The following is a 27,811-nucleotide window of genomic DNA, read 5'->3' as shown; positions in this document are numbered from 1 at the left end:
AGAGAGAAACATTTATCATCTTAAGTGTTTTAGTAATAGTAAGCTTAAACCACTTTCACATAGAAGTTTTTCTTTTTAAGTTAATAATATCCCTATAAATCTCAACCTGAACATGTTTTAACAAACTTTTTGCTTTTGATTGATCTCCTATTATGTCCAGCAATCAGGTCAATATGGCACAAACATTGTAGAGCACATGCCTTGTCCAAACAATATTTGCTGTATCAACAAAGAGGCAACAACAATGTTGCCAACTCTGGTAATCTTCTCACAAGTTTCATAATATTTGATGTTTTAAAAAGCCCCAGCTCCTGGATTCAGGTGATTCATGTGAGACTCTCAGCTTTCCTTAAAAAACAAACAAAAAAAAAAACCTAGCCATTTTGACTGCAGAGAAAATCTTGAAGGCCCCAAAACCAGAAATCAAGTTAAAAGAACCCAAGAGGCATGTAAGTTTGTTTTTTGTTTTTGTTTCTCAAATATCATGATTTTTAAGCTACTCTCATGATTTTGAGAGGCCCAACTCATGATTTTGGGGTACTTGTGGACACAATACCAGCCTGTAGATACAACATGGCTGTCTATGAACTTGAATACAATGATAATGGAGTCTCACGTCAATGTCTACATACAAGGATTCAGCAAACACTGTAGGTGAACACGTATATGTGAGGCAGACCAATACAGGAACCACAAACATGGTTACATACGAGACACACAGGATTATCCAATACCATTGCTTTTATTCCTTGCTTAGTGCTATTCTTGTTTTTCACATAAGGTGTTAATGGGCCTTGCTTCAAAGCATATAACAGCGACATGACAAATCTGCTGCCACCTTGCTCTGTTGTGGGCTCTTCCTTCCCAGTTGCTCAGGTCAACCTGATATGCTTTCAGCTTTGACTTCAGTGTATCTTTTTATATAATTTATACTGACCACCATGAGAACAGATGTCTTGCTTTATCTGACCCTAAAACAGAGGTTCTCAAACTGTGGTCTGAGGACCACCAGTGGTCCACGAGCTCCATTCAGGTGGTCCTCAGATAGTTCCCTCTAAGGTGCGCGCCTGGGCAGTCACGCACGAGAAAATGAAGGCCCACCCACCTAATTAGTGGAGCCACGCAGGCGTGGCTCCACTAATTAGGTGCCTGGACCCTGAGAAGACGCACATGTAAGGTGAGGTGGTGGCCTTGGGGGAAATAGGGGTAAGGGGCAGTGGTGAGAAAGAAGGTGAGGGGTGAGAAGAAGAGGTGTGAGGAATTTGGGACATGCAGGGCTGCGTCGGCCAGAGAAAGAGGCAACTTTCCCCAGCTCCAGGGCTGCGGCTGCTGGGGAGAGACCCCCCTCCTTCCCAGCCTCAGCTCTGTGGCTGCTGTGGCGGGGGAGAGACCCCCCCTCCTTCCCAGCCCCAGCTCGGGGGCTGCTGCGGTGGGGGAGAGAGGGCACATCTATTGCATTAGAAATGTAAGACTACTGATACTAACATATGAGTTGTGTGCTTTAATTTGTAGAACAAATTGGTACAAACAACATTTGAAAAGATCATTAAGTGGTCCACCAAGACCCTCAGCAATTTTCAAGTGGTCTGCGAAAAAAAGTTTGATTACCCCTGCCCTAAAATATGGCCTTGGGTATTCTCAAGTTGGACATACGAATGAGATGCTCAGATTAAGGCAGCTGAGTTTTTATGAGCGTGCTTTGAATGCCAGACATCCAACAACAATTAAAGATTTCAATATTGGGAATCCTGTCCAACCACTTGATCCTGCAAATAGACCAAAGACAGCATGTATGGAACTGAACAAGTGACCTAATGTGGCAGCACTATATTGTCATGTCTCTCAATCATATAGAAGCATTGTAAGCATGACTGCTTGATAGACTTTTAGCTTTGTGTTTATTTTGACATTCCTATTGTTCTATAGGTGGTGTGACAGCATTCCAAATGCAGTGCTGGCCTTGGTTATGCAGTGGGTAATTTCATTATCAAATGTGGCATTCTGTGAAATCATACACCTAAGGTAGCAAAACTTCTCCATGGACTTGAGAGGAGCATTGCTGATCCTAACAATTGGGTAGACATGCACATGTCCCAGAACAAATTGGTATGGTATGTCAGTTTTCTTTAGGCTGATGGTGAAATCAAAATGATTGCATGAGCAAAGTGATCAGATATAAGTTGAATGTCGTCAACCGAGGGAGCATCAGCAATTAAAAGGTCTTTAAAAAGTAAATCTGCCACTTTTGTGTGAGCACAGAAGCATTGCAGGTTGAACAACTTCCCATCTGCATGGAACTGGATAAATACTCCTGTCAATGTCATGAAATGCATCCATAAGCATAGCCAAAGAAGGATGGAAAAGAATACGGGCACCAGCATGCAACCTTCTTTGGTGGCATTGGTGAGCAAAAAGGGGTCCGATATCATATGTTCAATATGACCTGTTCAAGAATTTTTCCAGCAACAGAGTAGGGAAATGCAACAGTCATCATCGCAATTTGCCCTATCATTTTTATGTTTATAGAGGTAGATGAGGTTGGCAGCCTTGAGAGTCTGTGGCACCAACTCTTGCTCCCAGATAATATGGAAGAGCCATTTGAGGTGCTTTGCATAGTGATAGCCACCCTGTTGGAATGTCATCTGGTCCATGTGCTTTCCCTTGTGACATCTCCTGTGGCTGCGGTGGTCACATGTAAAGTGGGGGTTATTGCTAGTTTTTCTTTTAAGAAGTATTGTGTAAGAGCATTAATTACTTCCTAAGATATGTTGGGAAGGGTGATTAAGAAGCAAACTGAAATATTCTGTCCGTCACTCAAGAATTTCTTTTTTTTTCTTTTTCCAGCTAAGGGTCGATTGCAGTGCAGTTTGCATACAGGGCTTATCTTGTTGCACATGGTGCCGTATATAACATGAACACCAGCAAAAAAAACTTTTGGTGTCTTTGCGGTCTGCTGCCAATTGTAACGCTGCAGTTTTATTTTCTCATCACTGTTTTTGTTGTTTGCCGAATTCTGGTCTGAACCATCGTTTTTGTTTGGTGGTATGCAGCTTTTCTAGCTGCTGAATCCTTGTCCACTATGTAGGCTTGATGGGTAGCATGCAGTGAGTTCAAGAGCTGACATACTTTGGGGTCCTTCTCAACAAATCAGTCCTGATATTTCCTCTTAATGAAACAGAGAACTTTAGCAGCCATGTTATATATTGTGTCCCCAGAATGTTTCCAGACTGCCTCAATGTCCACTGAGGCTTCTGTAACTGAGGGAAATGCTCCCATGAGTTTCTGTTGGAATTCAGACTGTCACGGTTTTCCAGGCTTGAAATACTGATAGTCTTCACTGGCTTGAGTTGCTATCAGTGTTGCTTGAGAACACTACAGAGGAACATTTGACTTCTCATGAGTCTATGGGCTGACTAGAAGTTGGCGCCTCTCATGATGCAAGTGAGCCTGACATGGCAGAGATTTCTTCACCATATAGTAACATAATCATGTGCCAGTGTTTTGAACAAGGATGCATTTAGGTCATATACTTGTGGGCCTGTTGAAATGTTGTTGGTGATGATTAGGTTGTATTCAGTGCATTTGGAAAGTAGTAGCAAACCATTAGGTCGTCATGGAGTTGGCAATGCGAACTCTATACATTCCCCATGATTCATAGGTTTTGGCCATTTTAATGACAGGCATGATTGGAACCATCAGTTTATTGTTCTGTGGGGCCAACCTGACAACGTTATCAAGGGTTTGATAGAAGTCCTCCGTATCCTCATCTGGGTAGATCATTGTTGGTGCCTATACACTGATGACAGTAGCATGACTGTTAGCAAGGCCAGTGCAAAGGAGCATAAATGTGTCATTAACACCCTCCAGCAGTGACTCAAATCTGCAGGCAATCAAAGTCTGGATGGCAAATCCCACCCATGCATCGGCATTCATCCTCAGATTTGCCAATCCAGTAAAAAGTGTAACTAGTGCTCGCTGGTGAGTTGCAGCTAGAAGAAGTAAGTCTTGTCTCACTGAGCCCAGCAACATCTGTATTGTACTGTGCCAATACTTTGCCAAATACAGTGGTCCTATGCTCAGGTCCATCGCCTCTGTTGAGGAGCATGTGAATATTCCAAGTTGCAAACGTTGTTTGTCTTCCTTATATTTTGACTGCAGAAAAGCTGGGTGACCAGTCATGTGGGACACTGACAGGTTTGGGTGGAGCAAGCGTTTTTTAGGGTCCTTTCTCCATCCCACTCCCCCTTTGAAACGAGCAGCACTGTTCCTAGATAGGGCTGCTCTGACACTTGAGAAGGATACAAACGTGGCATCCAGCTATGACTAATGGCCATCACTCCCATTCAACCTGTGTGCAGGATTGTGACTAAGGACTTCCAACAGCATCCTCTGCCTGTCCCTGTTGCCATGCCCCCTCACTGCAGGTCTTGGATTAAGAGATTGCAGAGTCACTATTGCCTTGTTGAATCACCTGCACTGTGATTGGGTTCTAGAGGGAAAGGTGTGTGCAGTTCCAGTCCCACTCTCCTGTCCATGCAAGCCATGTGCTGTTCTGCTACAGAAATTGCAACGAGTAAGCGCAACAAACATGGATGCAGGTTTACATTTTGACTTCTTTCTCCTAGTGAATGTCCTTGGCCCCTTGTGAGTCTTCCACCTTTCCAGAGTTACTTTTGGAAGGGCAATCGCATGTCTCTATAGATTGCTATTGGCTGTTGGCTTATTTGATGGTGGCCTACCATTTCCTGGTCCACTATTGACTTTAGGCATCTATGGCATTTTATAAGGCATTGCAAATTATTTCAGTTGTATACTTGAATACAGGTTTGGGTCTTTTCCTTTTACATAAAAAGATTTGATAAAATGACTTGGTGCTGGTGAAATGTGCCAGAAGAAGAACCCTGTGCTGAAGACCGAAATCCCTGTGCACAGAATGGGCTACACCAGAGGTTGTGGCAGTGCAAGCTTCCACAGTCTGCTCCAGTCTTGTGCTTCAGGGGTAGGGGAACACATCAGTCTCCATGCACCTTTCAGTCCTTTGTCTCAGTGGAATCTATATTGAGTCCCTAGCTGTGTCCAGTCCTGTCTGTCTGTCTCTGGACAGGAAATGATACTTTTGGTTTCACAGCATAGGGTGGAAGAAATGTCTAGTTTAGTCTGCTTATCTTGTGCTGATGATCCTGGCATTATCATTTCTCATACCCTTAAGATTTAGAGCCATTGCACCATGCAATTTCTTGTTTAACCAGCACCCTGGGACCTTCAAGTTTTTAAATGAAGAAGAACAGTATCTTCCTTACGTGAACATTCTTCTTCAGCGAATAATTGTTTTATAGAATTTGTGCTGTCAGATACTTCAGTTGGCTTCAGGACACTTACATTAAGCACATAGCTGATCTCCTTCATGTAGTTCTACAAAGGTCTCCAGAGCCAAGGAATGCAAAGCTGGAAATGGTTGCAATCACTTTGGAGGCCAGGAGTAGAACTCAAAATGACCATCACAAATTAGAGAAGTGGTTTGAAATCAACAAGATGAAATTTAATAAAGACAAATGCAAAGTACTAAGCTTATGAAGGAAAAATCAAAGGCATAGCTACAAAATGGTGAATAACTAGCTGGTGGCAGTATGGATTAGAAGGATTTGGAGGTTATAGTGAATTGAATATGAATCAACAAAGGGATGCAGTTGCAAAAAAGGCTAGTATTCTGGGATTTATTAACACAAGTGTCATGTAAGACACGGAGATAATTATCCCACTCTGCACGGCACTGGTGAGGCTTCAGCTGGAGTACTGTGTCCAATTTTGTACTTTAGGAAAAATGTGGATAAATTGGAGGGAGTCCAGAGGAGAGCCACAAAGGTGATAAAAGGTTCAGAAAACCTCACCCATGAGGAAAGGTTAAAACCACTTGGTATGTTTAGTCTTGAGAAAAGAAGACTGGGGGGTGGGAGGGAAGCACCTAATAACAGTCTTCAAATATGTTAAGGGCTGTTTATAAAGAGGACAGTGATCTGTTGTTCTGCATGTCCACTGAAGATAGGACAAGAAGTAGTGGACTTAATCGGCAACAAGGCAGATATAGGTTAAATATTAGGAAAAACTTTTATTGTAAGGATGGTAAAGCTCTGGAATAGGCTTCCAAGGAAATTGTGGAATCCCCATCATTGGGAGGTTGTTAAGAACAGATTGGACAAACACTTGTCAGGGATGGTTTAGGTATACTTGGTCCTGCTGAGGGGGTGGACTCAATGACCTTTTGCAGTCCCTTTCAACCCTACATTTCTAAAATTACATGCCCCAGAGTTTGCAAATCTAAAAGGATCTGAGAGTTAGAGAGAGGAGAAGATCCAAGTTCATAAATGCAAATAATCTTCCACTCAGCATTTTACATTTGTACATTAGCTTTCAGCCCAAAGCACATCTTAAGGTGAGGTGGGGAGGGGAAGCCAGCCAGTGAATAGTACACTGCACAATCATGGGGAGAAGGAATATGCCTGTTGCTGACATGGAATGTGCTAGTGTAAACAAGGCTTCAGACTTTAGTAGGGCTGTATGTATTATGAGATGGCAATGGTTGCTCCATATTTAAGGTTAATAGATGTAATCATCTAGTCCAACCTCCTGCATGATGAGGGCCATAGGACTTCCCTGAATTAATTCCTGCTTCAAGTCCAATATGCTCTAGTTCAACTACAGTTATGTTTTACAAAAACCTCTCACCTTGATTTTAACATTGCCAGTGATGGAGAATCCACCACAACCCTTGTTAAGTTGTTCCAGTGGTTAAGTAGTCTCACTGTCAAAAATGTGTGCCTTATTTCTAGTCTGAATGTGCCCCTCTTCAAGTCCCAGCCATTGGATCTTGTTGTACCTTTGCCTGCTAGATTGAAGAGCCATTGATTGTAAAATTTCTTTTCCCCATATAGGTATTCATAGACTGTCATCAAGTCACTCCAAAACCTTCTCTTTGATAACATATGGTTGTAATAGGAGCCAGATCCTCAGCTAGTGTAAATGGTTGAGATCCATTGACTTCAATGCAGATTTATAGCAGTTGAGGATCTAGGGACCTCTCTAAAATCCACAAATTTAAGAGAGATGTTTTCTAAGACCATTGTGCCCAGCAAAGGAAAACATTACAATTTTGCCATTCTGTTAACTAAAGAGCAAAAACATATGCTCCCATAATTAGCCATGGTATACGTTAGAAACACATCTGCAACTATATTTACAGTGTTTGAGATTAGCAGTTGCCTGAGGACACCACAGTAATTAAAAACCGTTTAAGAATGATTAGCATCTGGTCCGGTGAGCCAGTAATGAGTACAGCTGAGACTGTGCTAACTTTAGACAGCCAAGTTTGTAAAAATAAACTGTTTGAATGCAAAACACAGTCATGGAGAAAAGCTCTCTGGAGACCTTTAATCAGCTGTTTTGTAACTTTGGTCCATTAATTCCTTTCTGTTCAGATGTTTAGCCTCATTTGGGCCATGCATTTTGTTAAATGAGTACTTATTGATAGTAGGTAGTTTGTTTTATTTACTGGAGTTTACTTCGTTGCTGATGGATATAGATATATACAATTTCGCAAAGTTAAAACTACAGGAACAATGGATATTGTATTGTCTTTGATCTGACTATTGAAAAGGTTTCTGTCTGCTGTCTGTCTACCTCATTAATGGAGACTACAAAGTAGTCATTCAACAGCCTACTAGTCCACTAAAGCACATGGTCGGCCGGTCACTTTTTTGGTGCCTCTTATTTATTTTAAAAGATTTGATTGCCAGCTGCAGGCAGCGTTTCTCCTCTTGTGGCTTAGTATTGCACAATAGGCTGGGTGTGCTGTGGCTTTTTGTCCTTTAAAACACCTGATATAGGCTGAAGGAAGGATACCAGATTTGGATGGACCGTTAGTCTGTTGTGGTAGAGCAATTTCTGTGTAAGACTGAAGTTAACAAAATTCAGGACCAAAGAACACCAAATAAAGACAACTGAAAATAGGGGGTTAAAATGTGACATTGAAACAACATATTTGATGAATACCATATTACATTATTTTCCTTTATAAATTTTAACTGGATATTAAAAGATACAGGTATAAGGACAAATCAGCATAAAGAATCAGATAAAGTATAGGAGATTTACATGATGAAATTCATACCAGCAAAGGTGTAACATCCACAGTAAGAAGTTTGACCCCCATGAGAGAACTTGTAACAAAGAGAGTTCATTTCAATAAGCTTTCATTTTAAAACTAGTTGACTGAGAGTCCCGCTGTGCTGAGACCAGCCTAGTCTTGGCTGACATCTGAAAACATGTTCTTATACAAGTGCCTGCTCCAAATCCATGTGTGTCTGTCAGGTGCATGCTGTACTCAGTGGATGGTATTTTAGTGTTAGGGAATGGAGGAATGGGTTTCTGATTCAAAATAAAAATCCTTGATGCTTGTCAGTGTATAGAGTCATTCAATAAATACAAAGAACAAAGTCCTACAGTTACTACTCAATCAAAACTCCCATAGATTTCATGGGACAGAGTAGCAATTACAAGATTTGTCCCATTGTGAGGTTCTTTCCATACTGAATCAGCCTGTTGGCTGTGATATCTGACAGCTGTGTAAAGTTCTTCAAACAAATTAAATGACATCATATGCTTCAAACATCATTGAATGACATCATATGCTTGTGCATAAGGAAACTTTTCTGACCTGTTCAGAAATCCATGTCTGCCATTCTCCATAGGTACACGTAACTGTTTTCAATTGGTAATTTCCTTAAGGAAAAAATTATATTAGTGAGCAAATCAGAAAGACTAAAAATAATTTTTCAGTGAATGGAATTAGGCAGTTTAGGATTTAGGCAGTGTAGTTGGTCCCTTGTTCATTTCTCCCCCTCCCCCCCCCCCCCCATGTTCCTCCGTGCCCCCAAGAGGTGCACGCCCCACAGTTTGGGCACTACTGCACTATGCTGTTTGTTTACATTTTGTATTTTTCTTTGTGGACAATGAAAATAGACAATCAGTTTCATTTTTGATGTCTACTCAGTTTCATTTTCTGGTTCTCATACACTAGCACAAGGCTGCAGTGTTTGGATTACAAACACTGCAGGAGATGGTTTATTTCATACAGTTAAAATTTTAAATAATGATGGAAATATTTGTTTTTACTTTCCTAAATGCCTAGCCCAATTTGGGCTGACAACGTCTCCGTAAAGATAACTGCTAAAAAGTTATGGGATTTTATTAATCTTATTAAAATGTATTGAGGAAAATGAAGCATTAAACATGATTATACACATCAGGCTCAGTAGCTTTGTTCTAATGTTATCTTTTTCATCTTTCAGAATCTGACTTGTCGAATTTGGCCAGATTATACAGAGATGAGCGATTAAAACAGAAAGCGGAGTCACTGAAACTTGAGCACTGTGAAAAGCTCTCCAATCTTATTGGACTACACAAGGGGGGCTGAGTAGGCCAGACAAATCCTGGGTTATTTATTGCTGTTTTAACTTGTTTCTATTTTCCTTTGTATTTATTAAAAAAAGAAAAGAAAAAGAGCCTAATGTAGAGTTTTAATAATTGGTAACTTTGTAATGTTCACCGAACTGGGCAACCCTGAGCCATAGACACAGTATTTGCTCTAATATACTATATACGCTGGTTTGTTCCAAAAACCAATGGTATTCAATGTAAATTAACTCCCTAAAATGTAGCTTAGTTTGGCACCAGTCTTCATTTGATATAGTTTTTTCTGCCACCCAAGCAACTTTGGTTCCCCGAAAAGTGTACATAATATCCCATATACCCTGTATTTTATTTGGACATAGACCACACTCAGTCATTCAGGCGATGTAGGTTTCAGTTATATGCTGGCATTTCCATATTCATCTGAAGCTGATGTCCTTGCATCCAAAATGGCTTGTGAAAAAAAATTGAGAGAGGGCATACTCCCTGCTCCATTCTACTTTCCAGTGCTTACCTCAGGTATTCATCAAAGCCTTGATTCAGCTAAGTACCTAAGTATTTACTTAGGTCTCATTGAAGTCAATGAGATTTAAGCATGTGCTTAAAATTAAGCATGTGTTATGTGCTTTGCTGAATTTAGATCCAAACCTATACTATTCTTTTATAATTAGTGATGTAATTAACCCAGATTGCCAGTAGGAATTTGGAAATTGTTTATTTCTGCAATAGCATATTTCAGTTGCTAACATTCATTTCTGTGCATGTGGGATGCATTCCTGGAGTCCCTGCTCTTGCCACAATGTCTCATTTGAACTCACCCATTTATCCTTTTCTCTCACGTGGAAAACTTGCAATGATAACATTCATTGTGAAAATTACAGCTATTCTTTAGCTAAATTTGAAGGATGCCAGTGGATCTAATTAAGCAAAGGTGTATCCCATCTCTTTTGCAATGAGTGGGAGAAGCTTTCCCCCAACTAACTAAGAAAACCAGCTCAAACTTTGAGAGTTTCATTGTAATCAGAAACTTACAAGAGGTGATAATTTTGTTAACTTTACAGTCGGAAAGGAATCTTAGGTGGATTCTTATGACTGCCAAGCCACTGGAGAAGAGGATACAGCCAGATACATTGTTCTCGTGTATTCTATTCAGTGGCACAGTATTTTTATTTTTTAAGCTCATTGTCTAGTTTGATTTTATCTCCAAGCCTTCTCTTTCTTCTTGCTCCAACAGAGATTCTCCAGGCAGTTTTTTGATACAGTTCTTATTTAACACATTCTTGCTTTGATGTGCAATTGTCATGCATGTTTCACTCTAGAGATTGAATTTTTTTCTTTGTAATACTAATTTATTACTCTCCTGTTTTATAATCCTCTTTTATAAAATCTGACATTTAATGGAAGGCAGAGGAAGAGATGTACTCATATATAAAGTTATGAGTGGTGTGGAGAAAGTGAATAAGGAAAAGTTGTTTACTTGTTCCCATAATATAAGAACTAGGGGCCACCAAATGAAATTAATGGGTAGCAGGTTTAAAACAAATAAAAGAAAGTTCTTCTTCACTCAGTGCACAGTCAACCTGTGGAACTCCTTGCCTGAGGAGGTTGTGAAGGCTAGGACTATAACAGGGTTTAAAAGAGAACTGGATAAATTCATGGAAGTTAAGTCCATTAATGGCTATTAGCCAGGATGGGTAAGGAATGGTGTCCCTAGCCTCCGATTGTCAGAGGGTGACGATGGATGGCAGGAGAGAGATCACTAGATCATTACCTGTTAGGTTCACTCCCTCTGGGGCACCTGGCATTGGCCACCGTCAGTAGACAGGATACTGGGCTGGATGGACCTTTGGTCTGACCCAGTATGGCCATTCTTATGCTCTTATGTTAAGAGAACAAAATGTTACTACAAATAATCAAGTTACTGGGTGTGTTCCTCTAGTGCAGGGCAGCTACTGTGTACTGCATTACCATTATAATCTAGTTTAACTGGCCTAAGAACTGTAAGGCTGATCCTCCAGTGGACTAGATCTGATGTAGAGGCTCTTATTCCACACAACCACCCTGCAGCCAGTGTAGCTGGGAAAAGAGGGCATGGCCCAGATGCTTCTGCAACATTTCAATCCTCAGTTGCACTTTGGCCCCTTGTAACTATTTCAGCCTGGTGTAAATTAGAGCATCCTTTGAGCTGCTCTAACAGTACAAAGAGACCAGCCTGCATGCAGCTGCAGGAGGATCAAGGCTGTCCAAAGGTGGGTTTTAAACCACTTATGCCTATACCCTTAATAGGACTCTGCAGCTTAGCTGCACCCCATGTTCTGGACTGTTGTATTTCATCTTTGACTTGACTTAGCAGCAGAAGGGGTAGGCACTCATCATACTTTTCTTTTCTTTTTCTGTCTACAAATTTGTTGAACAGGCTCTTCTAGAGGATGAAATTGCCTTTTTCCACAGACTAGGTACATTACTTCTAGTGATAGTGCAGGCTTCTCCATGTTCAGCCCAGATCTTGTTGTAATAGTGACTCTTGTAATGTGTTGACACCTCTCCACTAAGAACTAATCCAATACTCCACCCACTTTTAAACCTCACGATAGGTAGTGCAGGTAGCCACAATTTGCTTTTTTTTTTTTTTTTAAATCTAGGATATCACATACAAAATACTACCTTAGAATAACGTTAAGGTTGCAAAGTCATGGGCTCCAAAATTAAGAAATGGCAGAATTAAGGTTGCCCATGCAGCTTTAGTGCAGCCTCTGCGTACATTATGTTGCAGTCTATAATTACATGATCACATACTTTTTTTTTTCCCCACCGGACCGCTGCCTCGTTCAGTGTACAGGATGCAGTGCTGAGGAAAAATTAATCAGGGTTGTATAGAGACAGTTGTCTGTAAAACTGTTTATTGTAGAAATTGGAAGGGGCGTGGGGAATGAAATGGGATTGCAGTAAGAGAAAGGATAGTTTGATAGTTAAAGTAACTGAATTCCGCGCTTGAAAAGTTGGGTTCTGTCCCTGCCTCTGCCATAAAGTTTCTATGCGGTGCTGGGCAAGTCACTTAAGCCGAACTTTTTTCACGGGTGGCCACTAGTTTGTTTGTCATCTTGTGAGTGTCTGATTTGAGACACCTGGGGGCTGATTTGCAGAAGTGCTGAGCACTCACAACTGTAGATGAAGTCTGTGTTTTGAACCTATAAAGTGTTATAAAATACGAAGTTTTCTGAAAAATCAGACTACAGGCACCTTGGACACTTTTGAGAGGAATCTCTCTGCCTCAGCCCCCCCATATGTGAAATGGGAATAATACCCCCTTTTCTCTAAGGGTGTTGTGAAGATAGATTGATTAATGGTTGTGAAGCACTCAAATACTATAGTGATGAGTTCTATAGAAAACCCACAAAGAAATTAAATCTGTATTTGGTGCAGGGCTTGGATGGCGTGCAGTATAAATAAGGATGGACGCCACAGACTGCTCAATGAGGATAAAACAAAATACTGAGTAGCTGCATATTCAGCGAGCAACATCCATCCTGTGCTCTGAATGAGGCAGGGATCCTGCAGGGGGAAAAAATAGTATGTCCTCATATAATTAAAGATTGTATCATCGTGCATGCTCACAAGGGTGCCAAATTAACATTTCACAGGCGACCTTAATTCTGCTGTTTTCCTAATCTGAGTGCTGTACTTGACTTTGTTTATAAAGTTTTTTAATATAGCATTGTATATGTAATTTGATATATGCCACAATAGATTTTATGTGAACAGCAGGTCAGTGTTTACACCGAGTTTAGTATCCAGTTATTTCTAATTTACGCTCCCAGTCCTATCAAAAATGTGGTAGGAAAACTGAATGCTATGAGCTGGTTAGACATATAACATGTACTGTATATAACTTGAATACCTACATAATACTTTTTATTTACAGTATATTTCACCTTTCATCCAACAATCTTAAAGTGTTTTATAGAGGCAGGACATGATCTACAAGAAGCACCATCATTTTAGGAGTCTTCTGTAGGACTCAAGAAGAGAACATGATTAAGTGGAAAACACGACTGAAAAGTAAAGAGATGTTTTAAAAAACAGTAAGATGTTCTGTATTCAGAATCATGGCCAGTCATATCAGAGATTAAAATCCTTCTCAGAGACTACTTCAATGCCAGTATTCTAGGGAATGTGAGTAAAAACAATTAGCAACATAAAGTGTCTTGTTCTAATGTTTTGTCGCTACTTCTGTTTTTGCTAGGAAATAGATAAAATAGATCAAATCTAGTCAAATATTTCTCAAGGTAACAGTAACTCGTTAAATGAACTGCTTTCTTTAACCAGAAGGCATTTACCAAATTGTGATCAACTTCTATTTCCTGGTCTCTAAATTAGAGTGTTTTTCTGAGCAGCAAGTAGGGCGTGTTCATTTTTATTTAGGCTTCTAATATTTCCTGCCATGATATAAATGTGAGCTGTGTAAGGATATTTATTACTTTTAAGAAGGTGCTTGAAGCTTTGTAAGCCCCCTGGGCTGTTTCTATGAGAATTCCAATAGATTTGTGAATATGATTATATTTTTAGAAATGAAGGATTTCACATTCTAATTTATGTACATACTGTGGGTGAAAAGATACTGAATATGAAAAGAGACATGGTTGTGGAGTTTTGGGCTTTATCATGTGAAATTGACGATGTGCAATGGTTTCCACAAAGACTTGTAATGAAAAATTAATAACTGTCCCACTGGTGGCCATAATCCTGAGGCAGTGGTTCTTCAGTGTTCTTGTGAAGATGGAACACTCTTGGCTTCTTAAGCAGCGGGAGGGGTGGGGAACAAGGCAGGGCAGCATAGCATTGCCACTTGAAAAGCCTGTTTTCTTCCAAGCAGAGAAAGCAAAGCAGTTTTTGAAGGCTGTCCTTGGAGAGTCTAGATTACCTTTTCAGACCAAGCCATTAATGCTGTCTTCCTATCTATGATCCACTTGAAAGTCCCAATCTCTCTTCCTCTTGCCAGCCCCCGAGACAACATAAGGTACAAACTCTATCCTTAGATGTACTCACACAAATATAATTTAAGCCAATGGCAGTTTCATAGGTGTATCCAAAGGGAGAATTTGGCCCTGTGCTTTGGAAACATGGCTCTATTGTGTGATCTTCTCTGATGCACTGGATTTTGATAGGAGCCCACGGTAATCAATTAATTGATACTAGAAACAGTTTTTCCACTTTGCTAAATTGCAAAGTGCAGTAATGTTACAACGTACAGATTTATAGTCAGGATTAACTATGTATTTGCTTCAATATTTGTCCAACTAAAGAGATGCTCACTTTGTGGGTAAATATAGGTGGTAATATAAACGAAAGATTTGCATTTCCTGGTGATATTATAAATTATTTCTTACCTAAGCACGCATGACGCATCAAAAGATGCAGCATTTATTTTGTTGGTTTCAAACTTTTGTTTAATGGAAAGTGCAACCTTAGTATTCCTATTTATTTAACTTATTTCAGTAGGAGATATTAAAGTATTTATTTTCTGAATGTATATTCCATTTACCTTAAGTAAATCCATATTGGCCATACTGTAATAGTGTATCAGTCCATTGAACCTTGACTGTACAGTTCTAATTTACTTAAGTTGTATATTTGTGTATATTTCCTCTCTGTATTGTTACACTAGATGATTAGAAAATAAGCTGTTCTGTCCTTACTACAGTAAGAATTCTGGAAAAATCAGTTCTGTCTTGATTGTTGGGTCTGAATAATCAGCTCAGTTCTTGAGACCTTAGTTTGTTTTGACTTGTGTACTCTTAATCAGAAGATGAAGTTTTTGTATTAAATGTAATGGAGTCACGCCGTTCATCTTGGAATGTTGATCTGAGCTATTACTGGGCTCCCTGAAGCACTCCTTTGGGTTATGAGATTTAACAAGGCTAAAGCTAGTGCCATCAAAAGTTATCAATGGGAAGTAGTAAGTGAAGCTACCATTCCATCAGTTTTGTGCTTATGTCTGTGCCAGAGTCAGGCCTGAAAAAGAGGTGCTAAGGCCAAGCCTAAAACCAGATCTGAGTACCAAACAGCTGAATAAGTGCTTAATGTGTTTCTGTCCCCTATCCCTATGCCTCACTGGAGTTTGAAGTGCAGAAACAGCCAAACCCATTGTATTGCTTAGGGTTGGCACGTTCCCTTCTGTGGCATGGGATGCCTGCCAGGATTCCGGGGACTGGTAGGCTCCCTGCCAGAGCTGTGAACCCTACAATGCTGGCACTTGTCCAGTAAAAACCTGCTTGCATTGAGGCAAAAGTTTTTGTGAATATTTAATAGATTCAACAAAACGTTTCACTGCAATGAATCAGCATTTGGTTTGTTGGAAATTTTCTGACCAGCTGTAATGATGTTAGCCAGTTGCAGCTAGGACAATACTCCTAATGAACAATCTAGCCTTTCTATAAAGATAATTGATCTGTTCCCTCTTCCCAAATCTTTGAGAAATATTTCACAGTTAACTGTCACACAGTAAACTGTTAACATTAGCAGACTCAAGCACATCAGCTGGAAACATCACAAGGAAGTTCATACCCCCATACAGCCAGATGCTTAAGTCCCAAAGGACTGACTTGTCCCTTAAGCCTTCCAATATTGATAAATTGAGTACCTTGGAGTTTACTATGTGGAGGAAGCTTTCAGAAGGTACCTTTTAACTGAATTTCTACTTGCTCTCTCTCCTATCGCACATGATCAAAGTAGCTGACTGCACCAGGCTCCTTAGCAAAATTGCCTACTCCCTGTCGTGTGAAGTGCCAGGGCTGGCTGCTGATCTGTACCCCAATACTTCATAGTATAGGGCTTTGGCATCAAAGGTCATAAATGTAAACCATTTGCTTTTAATAGTCCTGTTAATCAGCAGCTGACAGAGGTTATCCATTGTGTACAGCCCAGCTACAGATCAAAAATATATTTAACATGAGTAAATCAGTACCAGTGCAACTGCATTTTCCATAGAACTTGGACTCATTCCCAGTGGGTCACTACTGAAAAAACAAGGAGAATGATTCTCAGTATAAACAGACACCATACAACTTCATTTCCTTAACAGAATCAGTGCCATTAATGCAGCTGGGGGGAGGGGCTGGAGTTTTGGGAAAACCTGGGAGGGAAACATGCTTTAAGCAGAATGACAACTATTTAGAAGATGAGACCTACATTCTTTGATGTCACCTTATTGCTGTAAGATTCTCATTGCTTTCTAACTGCTCCTTTAACATATCTTTCCAGAGTTACACCAGTGTTCTCTAGCTCCTCTCCTATATTTCCTGCTCAGACCGGTAGTTAGAACACCTGTACCCCAATCAGTGCTAGCGCAGATTCTGCACCAGCAGTGGGAGAATTGCTGAAGTCTTGTATAGATAATGCCCCTGCATGTAATCTCATCTCTTGCTATGGTTTCAACTGTCACCAATACAGCAGTGGCTACCATTTGACCAGGTATCAGAGCAGAATATTATTAGCAGCAGAGCCCTGCCTATCGTAAGAAGAAATCACAGGGAGGGGCCTTGTCTATGACATTTTAGCAATTTTCCCACCATTTACTAAGCCCAAAACTTCCTGTAGAGGTGAAATGTAAGATCCACCTTTTTGAAGATGCTTTCCTATAGCAACAGTGCCTTTAACCATTGCCAGAAACAAAACCCAACGCTTCCATTAACAAAGCCAGATATATCACTGTGCTTTTGTTTGACTGGTAATTTTGTGTGACAGCCAGGGGGGAAGCACCTTTCACGCTACCTTAGGTATTGGCATTAATTATTATTTGTGTTGCTGTAGCACCTCTGAGCCCGTGTCACAGACCAGAACCCTATTGTGCTAGGTGCTGTACAAACCCAGACCCAGCAATGATGATCCCTGCCCCAAAGAGTTTATAATCTAGGCAGATAACCATTTATCCTCCATTCACTTCTACAGCTGAACCTGTCTGATGGCTCCAGTGTCGGCTCCATGAGTCTGATGTTCCTTTTGCTTTACACAGGCATAAGGAAGGTGAATCCACACTGAATTTACTGACAGGTGTAAATGGGTTTTAGGCCCAACATGTCTAGGGTTGACTCACTCTCTTTCTGCCCAGGCTTCCCTTACTTAGTGTCAGTGCTCCCAGGAGCAGGCTGCCTAGCAGGAATGCTTACTCCTCTGGCTTGCAGGCCCCTGCAGCTGATACTGTGCTGGCCTCTCTGGCTCATCATGGCCTCCCTTCCCTACCGCCTTGGCCACTCCTCACCTGGCCTGGCCTGCAGGCCTTTTGCCACCTTGCCCGTGCTACCCCAAGCCATGCCCCGGCCCTCTCTCCCGGCAGCCAGTTCCCAAAGTCCCAGCAATGCTGCTGCACTGGAGAGAAACTCTTCCCTTCCCCATCTGTCTTAGCCACCGGTGCACAGGTCACACACCAAAGCTGGGGCTGCCCTGCACCTGGGTTTATGGGTCAGGCCGCACAGCTTCCCTCTCTCCTCCTTTCTAACCCCTCACCCCCCTTGCTGTCTCCCTTCTCCCTCTCCTTGTCCTCTCCCCCCCCCCCCCCCCGCTTTGTGTTTCCTTCTGTATATGTCTACACTGCAGTTAGCCGCCATGGGCTGGCTCATGCCACCTGACTCTGGCCAAGGGGCTGTTTAATTGCAGGGTAGATGGGGCTGCAGCCTCAGCCAGAACACCTCTGGGGCCCTCCCCCCTGGCAGGGCCCCAACTCCAGCCCCAGCCTGAATGGCTACAATGCAATTAAACAGCCCCTTAGGCCAGGGGTTGTTCTTCCCCATGTAGACATGCCCCCACGTGGCTCCTTTCAGGAGTGGGCGTGTCCCCGGCCCGGTTGCCAGCGGGCGGTGCCTCGCTGTCCCCGTTGCTGGGGGCGGTGAGGGAGCTGGGTTGTGATTGGCAGGGGGGAAGCGGCGGCGGCCATTTCCAACGGCGCGGGGAGCGCGGAGATGGCGGCGGAGCCGGGGCCGGGTACCGAGGCTCTGGCCTTCCGGCAGCTGCGGGACCTCGTCGCTACCCAGGAGGCGCTAATAGAGCGGCTGCGGCTCCGGGTGCGGGCGGGGCCCATGGGCGGAGCGGCGACGCGGATGGGCGGGGCTTGGAGCATTGGTGGGTGGGGCCATTTAGAGGCCCCGCCCCCTCACCCTGTGCTTGTTGCGCTTTGTCCTAGAAGGTTCCTGCGGCCCTTCACCCCGCACTAGGGCGCCCGCTGGGCTGCACCTGGTACAGGGGTCTGAGCAATGGGTGCATGTGCTCACCCCCCCCCCTCCCCCGGCTCTATGACGTTTGCACGTGAGCAGGAGTGTTTGTGTTGCCTCTGCCAGTGCTGTTTTCACAGGCATGCAAGGCCCTAGCTGCCCCCTTTTCCCTAGTTTTGTTTGTGTTCAAGATAGTGAATTCCTCTTGAGACACCTCTGCCCCAGCGACTGGCTAGCTGCTGGCAGGCAGCAAGGTCTTTGTACCACACCTGGTTTTTATGGCCAGGTCTTTAAAAAAAACATGAGTGATTTGGGTGTGTCTGTTGTTGGGTGTCCAGGTTGAGACACCTTAAAAAGCGCTGATGGTCAGAAGATGCTGAGCATTTGCTCTTGGAAAGCCAGCCTTCTTTGAAGGGTGTGAAGTTGGGCACTCAAAAGCTGTAGCTCACGAAAGCTTATGCTCAAATAAATTTGTTAGTCTCTAAGGTGCCACAAGTCCTCCTGTACTTTTTGTGGATACAGACTAACACAGCTGCCACTCTGAAACCTGTCAAAATCGCTAGTGACTCTGGTGGTCTGCCCAACATACATTGAAGCTCTATCTGTGGATGTAACTGACTTATTGAACTTCAAATTCTTTTTGCAGATAGTAATACAGGAGGATAATTTTGTCCGTAAAGAGGATTATGAGGCTGTTGTGAAGAAGTTGGAGGTAAGTAACCTCGTGGGGGTAGGGACTACATCTTCATACATTTTGAACAGCATCTGGTACCAATGGGGCTCCAATCCTGGTGGAGGCCTCAATGAATAATGTAATGATTTCTGTTTCTATTGGAAACTAGGCCAAACAGATTGAAATTAGCCTTGCAGTTCTTAGTGAAAGGTAGGAGAGCTGCATTTGGACTCAAGGGTAGTCTTGATGCAGCTTAGCAGTTCTAAAAAAAATTTGCTGAGTACCACATTAATTGGACAGCAAAGAGAGTGAAGCTCATGGAAAGGACTATTAATTGTCAGCAGACTAAGATTCCATGGGGCTACATGTGGCACAAACAGAATAAAAAAACTGTCTTAGTACCATTAACAATTCTTCTCTGGGTGTGTATTCTCTCTACCACCCCTGGGACCCACCCCTTTTCCTCTCTTTTTGAATATTTGTGTCTAGCTAGGTTTCAGAGTAACAGCCGTGTTAGTCTGTATTTGTAAAAAGAAAAAAGAAAAGGAGTACTTGTGGCACCTTAGAGACTAACCAGTTTATCTGAGCATGAGCTTTCGTGCTCACGAAAGCTCATGCTCAGATAAACTGGTTAGTCTCTAAGGTGCCACAAGTACTCCTTTTCTTTTTTCTTTTTTGTGTCTAGCTATTTTGTGTTCAGTGGTGCTGTACTAGAGGCTCATGCTTGATTCATATGTGGTGAGCTGTCTAAAGAACCAGGTCAGTGCCCTGGACCTTGCTTAGATGTTTGACATTTTAACTTTTTGTGGCTCCTGAGGTTATATAGGGTAAAGGGTACTAGGAGGCCCATGGAGCATGGATCTGAGGAGGAACACACACCTGTTCAGCCAGTGGAAGTGTTTGGGAGCTGGTCAATTAACTCCTTTCCCCAACCCCCTACCCCTTCCCTCGAACTAAGAACTATCACAAACCTTACCACCTTCCACTCCAAGTGCAAGGTTCATTTATTTGACCTTGCCTTCTTTAATATAAATACATAGCAACAGGTATATTTTAACAAAAGAAAAAACGCTCCGAGTGGGCAAGGGTGAGAGAGCAAACAACACATGTGAGATGTGCATTACTACTACTGGATGGTGCTCAGATACTACCATGATGAGTGCCATATAAGAACCTGTGAAAAACAGAACAGAAAATAACCCTGTTTACTTTGGAGCTGTGAGCAGTTTGTCTGTTATGTGATGCCTGGTTGAAGATGAAGGTTAGGATGTTGCTTAAAGGTGATTAAAATGACAAATCCATTCACTTCATTTTAAAAAATAATTTCAATTCCAATAGGTATAAAATAGTGAATTTTAAATGCACTTTTCCAAAGTATCAAATATACCAAAAAATCTGCCACATGTTGGCCTCTTCCATGCCAGCTCCATAGTAACTGGAGATCACAGCAGAGTGCATGTTCAGATGTCATGGATGAGTGGGAGCTGGATAGCTCGGTGATGGAGGGGATCTAACAGTGGAAAAAAGGTGTTCAGTTGTTAGTGTGTTGAGAGCCACTTAGCCTGAATGGTAAGTTGTGTATGGTAGGAGCAAGTGAAGTGGGACAACCAGTCCATAGCTGGTGAGGTAGCCCACATATATTGTGTAATTAATGGATTTTTCCATCCTTTGATTGAGGTTCACCAGGAAAGATGTAACTAATAGAGCCCCTGATTACTCAAGAGCTTGTGAGCAGAAGGATGAAATTGGTCAGTCAAGATCTTTTAATATTTACATTTAAAGAATTGTGGCTGGATAATTCAGTAAGTGGCACTCATCTCTCTGAGTAGATATGGAATTAATATTCCTTAGTGGTGCTAGGGGCACCGTTCTGCCAAAGGTGGTGTCTTTTGGAGAAGACAAAATGGTGGACTTGTCCACTTGTGATCATTAAAGATCCAGTGACACATTTCCTTAGAGTTTGGGTGTTAATGCCAGTGGCCTGGCCATTGTAGGGATTTGCATTCTGCCTCCTTCAACTCCCTTGCAGTTTCAACTGGCTATAGTAATTTTTTTTAACACATCCTGTCCTAACTTGCTTTGTAATTTTGCTGTGCCCTGTTAACCAGCTACCACCTTCCATCCTAGCCATGGCTGCTTTTCATTAGTGGGCAAAATGATTAGAGTGTTTGTAAAGTGCTTTGGCAACTTCTGAAATGAAAAATCCTCTGGAACTGTAAGATAATGATCAACCCGTGTTAGATTTTGAGGGGGTGGGGGGACCTGATAATAGTCTTCAAATATGCTAAGGGCTGTTAGAAAGAGGACAGTGATCAATGGTTGTCCATGTCCACTGAAGTTAGGACAAGAAGTAGTGGACTTAATCTGCAGCAAGAGATTTTGGTTAGTTATTAGGAAAAACTTTAAGGCTAGTTAAGGGTTAACTCTAGGGGTAGTTAAGCTCTGGAACAGGCTTCCAAGGGATCCCTGTCATTGGAGGTTTTTAAGAACAGGTTGGACAGATACCTGTCAGGGCTGGCATAGGTTTACTCAGTCCTGCCTCAGTGCAGGGGGCTTGACTTGATGACCTCTCAAGCCCCACATTTCTATGAGTCTGTGATTTACACTCTGTGTTGGTCTGGGGCTGGCAGAGAACAGAGGGATGCTGTGTGTATTACAGAAAGAAGAGGAAGAGCACTCTAAGACCAAAATCCTGCTTGCCAAGGAAGCTGAGAAGCTGCAGTTTGCGCTCGGGGAGATTGAGATTTTGTCCAAGCAGCTTGAAAGAGAGAAACAAGTCTTTGAAAAAGCGTAAGTTTGGTTGGGGGAGAGGGATTTTTGTGTTTAATATTTCAAAACAGGCAGCAAGTATTTTGTCTCGTTGGTAACCAGGCTGGGTATGACAGCATTGTACTTAATTAGGGACTCCATTTTCACGGGGGGGGAGTTGTTTACCCGAATTTAATAGAATTAGAGATCGGAAAAAAGTTAAGCACATACTAAAGTGCTTTGCTGAATCGGAGCCAAAAGCTGTTAGCAACTCTTTTTTGTTCTGATTGTACAGCCCCTAGCACAACGGGGCACTCCCTGGTCAGGGACTGGGGCAACTGGCCATTACAATAATACAAGTAGTAAAATCTTCATCACAACAAACTCCCTTGTTGACTATATTTACCTATAAATTTAAATTCAGTTGATGTAAATGGGACTTAAGCATGCGCTTAATTTGAAGCTCGTAATTAAATGCTTTGCTGAATCTGGACCCAAGTTCAGCATTGTGAGGCCTGGAATTTAGGGTTTGGAAGACAAGGCCTTTAGATTGCCTCTAAAATGTATTGCTTTGTGATGGGAGAGGTTCAGCAGCGTTTTTTAAAAGGACATTTCTGCCTAAGGCCCCAGCCTTGTAAAGTGATTTGTGTGTGGAGATCATTTTGAAGCCACTGGGCCTTTGCCTGGTCTTACAGGTGTGCCCAAGTGGATCACTTTGCAGGATCAGGGCTTAAAATGTAGTGCCAATCAGTGTCATTTGGATGCCTGAGTACATAAGACTGGCTATACTGGGCCAGACCAAAGGTCCATCTAGCCTAGTATCCTGTCTTCTGACAGTGGCCAATGCCAGGTGCCCCAGAGGGAATGAACAGAACAGGTAATCATCTAGTGATCCATCCCCTGTCACCCATTCCCAGTCTGTCAAACAGAGGCTAAGCAGAGTAGCTGCCATGCGAGTGCACATCAGGTAATGAGATCTCCACATGCCGTGGAGGCGGAGATGTTCAGAGCTGCCTAAGGGGGTTGCATGCCATGTTGGTGCAGAAGGAAGATCAGCCCTTAAAAATGGGAAGGTTCTTCAGCATTTAAAATTATACTGACACTCTTGTCACTTGCCTTCATTTTTGTTGCTTCTATTATAGACTTTCCAACATTAAGAGCAAAGCGCTAAAAGAATCCACCAAAAAAGACAAGCTAATAAGCAAATGCAATGGTAAGTTTACCAGAGGCCACAGTCTGTTATGCATTGCTCTACTGGCTTAGAAACAAAAGCCCAGTAACTAGGATTTACTTTAATTAGGAAGGGTGATGTGACTTAACATCGTACTCCTGCCAAGACTCTGTACAGGCGTGTAAAGGGGAGTAAGACAGACACACGCGCGCCACCTGCCACGGGGTCTCTCTGAACCGTAGATCCAGGTGTAGGGGATGGGGGAGCAGGTTCCATGTAGTCACTATTCCCAGGCACCTACGAATACATGGGCATGAAGCAGGGCAGGGAGTTGGTGGAGCCGTAGTTCCATTCTACCGTTAGTATATCAGCTGAGCTGGTGCAGGAGGGAAGGAATCTGCAGCTGGGAAAAGCCTGGTGCAGATACCGGCCCCTCCTGGAGAAAGGGAGGAGCAGGGAGGGAATCATGCTTCTCTGAGTCACTGAGCAAAGGCTCAGAGTGGCCCTGCTTGACTGCTAAGGAGAGCTGGCTTTCTCCGCAAGCGGACAGCACATTTTAAATATCTATCCACTTTTTCCTCCCCAATCAGGTTAAGGTGCTCCCAGGGCATTAGGTTGAAATCCCAGGCCAGGCAATCAGAGCCATGCATGGCCCAATCCAGGGTTTGAGCAGTAAAATATTTAACAGGGCAATGCTTTGTTCCACTCAGTGTCTTCTCATCTGTAATGAAAGCACCTTACTGTTTAGCTTCAGGAAGCACGACCTGGAGTTGAAGGCACAGGGGGACCTGGGCCTATCTCTGCCACAGATATAGCATGTGATCAGGGGCAAGTCACTTAGGGCCTGATCCTGGGATGTGCCAGGCATCTCCTGGGAGGTGCCCAGTGCCTTCAGCTGAAGTCAGTGGGAGCTGAGGGCATTCAGGGAGTACTCAGCATTTCATAGGATTAGCCCTTTAACCTCTCTGTGCCTCAGCATCTCTAGCTGTACTATATTGCTTGTGATAAATACCTGCTTCACGGGGGTGTGGTGAAGCCAGCAGATGTCCGTGCAGTGTCCTGAAGCCTGCAGATGGAAGGGGTTAGACCCAAGAACCTTTATTTTTGGTGTATTTCTGTTTAACAAGCTGTCCTCTCACCTTAGCTGCCCTAGTTAGGTTTCATGCCGCCATTGCAGACAGTTTGTGTTTATGTGAAACCAATCCAGAACTGACTGTAGCCGAACGTCACTGTTGTCAGCATTTCAGCAGCACCTGCTGCAAAGCTGATCTCCATTTTTGGGGGGTGTGGGAACATTTTCCCCATGTTTTCGGTGTCCATGTTTGTAGCTGATACTATAAGAAATTCTTAGAACAAAGGCCAAAAAAACCCCAGCTGCCGTGCTGATGCCAGAGGAAATAGAAATGCACCTAAGATTAGCTGCATCTCAAGTGAGTTTTAAGCCTCAACTCCCCCTCCGCATTTTTTTTGGTAGAAATTGAGAGCCATATTATGAAACAGGAGGATCTTCTCAATGACAAAGAGAATGAAATTAAGGAGCTGCAGCAGTTCATCACCAAGCAGAAGCAAACACTCAAGTAAGTATTACCTCCTTAGATCGTTATCGGCCCTACGCTGCAGCCAGTGGGAGTTTGACGCTGACCTCAGTGGGAATATGGGGTCTGTTTTGTCTGTTTCAGTGTTTTAACAATCTACCCATCTGGCTCTCTAGCAGCCTCTGATATCACTTCAAAAGTAATCCCGTTAAATTCACTCCAACTAGAAGCCACCTGCCTCCACACTGACCCTTTGCCCCTGTCAGTCCCCTTCCGCCTCAGAGCCCTTGCAGCATGCCTGGAAGGTCAGCAGGCCGGTGCTGTTTCAGAGCAGGTGGGAGGGGAGTAGGTTCCAAAGTTGAGGGCCCCTCACAGAGAACATCCTGTCAACCCCCAACGTGTAAAGTAAGAGAGATCTAGCTCAAGTGCCTCTGCGGATTGCAAACAGGGCAGCATGGCACAGGAGCCAAGGCATCTCTCACGCAGGCAGATCCCAGTGGCTGGGAATGGGCATCTGCATGATGAAACCCATTCATCGGCCCCATTGCTAGCTGTCTCAGTAGAGCAGCTAAGGACTGAGCTGTCCATGGAGGCTTCCCCTCTGGACCGTCCCTCCAGATCAAGGGGCAGGCACATTAATCGGGGGACGTTTGCATTCTGTGCGCCTGCTGTACCTGCTCTGTGGATAAATGGAGAACGAACCCTCTCTGCGGCTGCCAGCCTTGCACTTTTCATCTGCATGAAATTCTCTTTAATAAAAAGCACTGCATTCTTCTTCAGGTGTATCTACGGCATGGGGCCCACGCTGGTGTCACCCACCAAGCATGGACACAGCCTACATTGGCAGACGGGGTTTCTGTTGGTGTAGGAACACCACCTTCCTGAATGACATTGGCTACATCAACAGAAGCCCTCTTTCATTGATGCAGCTGTGTCCGCACTGGGGGGGTTTTCAGCATAGCTGTGTCGCTCGGGGGGGGGGGGGGGGTGTTTCACACCCCTGGCCAATGTAGCAATGCAGACATAACTTTTAAGTGTGGACCAGGCCTGAGCTACCTCTTGACTGAGCAGTGAGTCTTCCCTTCACCTTTCACACCTGGAGTCTGATTTACCAACCTGACACTGATTGCCAGGAACAGGAAAGTTACATTGCCAATGCCAAGAAGTGAAATCAGTGTAACCCTGGTTTGCTAACACACCTGGCTATAGAGTGACAAAAAACTCCTGAGTGGTACCACCTGGGTAGCCGTTAGCTCTGGGTTAATGGAGCATCCTTGTTAATGCGGCCATTTCCTTTAGTAAGTGCTTAAAAGATCCCTGATTAACCTGCCCAGGAAGCAACCAGGAGAATTGGTGATAAATAAGCAGTGTGATGCCTGCCAGTGCAACTTTCTGATGGGTGGTTTTTGTTTTTTGTTTTTGTTGGGTTTTTTTGCAGGACTCAAGTGTCAGACTTAAAAATACAGAAACAACAGGAAAGTTACATAGCACAAGTGCTGGAAAAGAAACAGAAGAAGGGTTTAAAGTGAATGTATAAGACATTACACTACCATCTATGTATCCCCTCAGTATGCAACCGCTGTTGCAAAAAGATTCTAGTGCTCAGTTACTGCAGTGGCCAACAAGACCAATAGCAATATCCAGCACTATCTCAGGAAGGTTGTAGATGAGTCGCCACGTTAACCCATCAGTGGGCCCTGGCTTACACAAACATACTTTTCCTGGCCTGGTGCAGAGGGGAGGCCCCCAGGGCAGGGGGAGGTCAGGGCAGGGGTTGGAAAGTAAGCCCACCCTGCACTCATCCTTCATTGGCGGCTCCTGTCCTGTGGGGCTAGGCCCAACTCCCCACTCCAGGCAGTGCGACCTGGCACATGGGGTTTGCGTTGCTGCCGCTCACTCAAATTTGGCCCAGCTACCCCTCTGTCATGGCCAAACCTGAGTGCAAAGACAGACTCAGGCTGCTGCAGGTGTGGTTTAATACAATGGCCTTTCACCCCTGGAGCCTGATGCAAATGAAATTAATTAGATGGGCTTCCCCTTGTCCTCTAAGCATTTGTGTGCTTCACAAAGCCACCACCTGAGCTGGGTCTCTGCTCAGAGCAGGCCCTGGGTTGCAATAGCGGCTGTTCCTTGGTCACTGCTGCTGTGGGCTAGGGGCTTATATGGAAACGCTCCCATTGCCTAGCCATGTTCTGCCCCTTCCTAGCCAGTGCTGTTTGTGTCTCACAGCTTCCCCTGTCTGACCCCCTGTACCCACCGAGAAAATGGCAGGGACAATCTCCTGAAGCTTGGTAAATACTGTTAGACCCCAGAAGGGTGATGGGATGCATGTACAGACCAAGTGCCTTCAAATAAATGGTTTTATACTAAATACCTCGAGATCAGCTTCCCCTTTACTGCCCTGTCATGATCTGAGTTCAGTCCTATGTGTCCCTTGCTGGCTGAAGTCTTGAACCTGGCATCTCTGCACCATGCCCCTTCTTGGGGGAGGATGGGACTCCTCAATGGTTCAAGAACTGCTGGTAAATTTCCTTCTTGACCCATTGGACTCAGTGGGGACTCTTGGCATTGCATTCCTGCTCCCAGCCTTGCAGGTGCAGGTACCCAGGATGCATGGGGGGAGGGCCGGATGTGACTAGACTCTGACTCCCCTGCCCCCAGCAGGGAGACACCCCAAAGTTTCCCTCCAAGATGGACAGATGCTGGAGGGGTGCCTGTTGCTTTAAAACAGCCTGTGATGGGAGGGCAGGAGAAGCTGCATTGGATTCTGCATCCATTCAGCCCCAAAGGCTTGGCCAGAGGTGCGTAATGCTCTGGGTAAGCCTTGCCCCACACTCCTCCTGAAGCACAGTTCCTGGCAGCCTCCTGCTGCCATCGCCCTGGCCTTCCAGTCGCTTCTGCATCACGTTCAAGCCTGGTGACACACAGGGCCCTGCATCCTCCATTCCCTAAGCTCCTGCCTCCCGTGGCTGTGCCTTTGTCCCCTGCCACCCTCGTACTTTCCATTGTGCTGCAC

The 27,811-nt window shown here is 43.6% G+C and overlaps 2 protein-coding genes across 3 annotated transcripts in view; both read left to right on the top strand.

Moving 5' to 3' along the window:
- DNAJC18 (DnaJ heat shock protein family (Hsp40) member C18) overlaps positions 1-12,103 on the top strand; it is a 42,064-nt gene extending 29,961 nt beyond the window's left edge. Inside the window, exon 8 of the mRNA XM_074960724.1 lies at positions 9,345-12,103. Within this exon, the coding sequence (XP_074816825.1) occupies positions 9,345-9,469 (125 nt within the window). The 3' untranslated portion in view covers positions 9,470-12,103. The remainder of the gene's footprint in view (positions 1-9,344) is intronic.
- Positions 12,104-18,347: 6,244 nt separating this feature from the next.
- Positions 18,348-27,150, top strand: SPATA24 (spermatogenesis associated 24). Of its 2 annotated transcripts, XM_074960725.1 has the most exons (6): positions 18,350-18,521; positions 19,315-19,380; positions 22,001-22,131; positions 23,232-23,302; positions 24,735-24,837; positions 26,234-27,146. In XM_074960725.1, the coding sequence occupies exons 1-6, from the start codon at positions 18,420-18,422 to the stop codon at positions 26,322-26,324; spliced, it is 564 nt and encodes a 187-aa protein (XP_074816826.1). In that variant the 5' UTR covers positions 18,350-18,419; the 3' UTR covers positions 26,325-27,146. The 2 variants fall into 2 exon arrangements, with proteins under 2 accessions (XP_074816827.1, XP_074816826.1); XM_074960726.1 differs by lacking the exon at positions 19,315-19,380 and having other exon boundaries at positions 18,348-18,521; positions 26,234-27,150.
- The last annotated feature ends 661 nt before the right edge of the window (positions 27,151-27,811 follow it).

The sequence above is a fragment of the Natator depressus genome, chromosome 8, assembly GCF_965152275.1.
Source record: "Natator depressus isolate rNatDep1 chromosome 8, rNatDep2.hap1, whole genome shotgun sequence".
Lineage (NCBI taxonomy): Eukaryota > Metazoa > Chordata > Testudines > Cheloniidae > Natator > Natator depressus.
The sequence above is the reverse complement of the archived record's forward strand: the minus strand, read 5'-3'. Positions and strand labels throughout refer to the sequence as shown.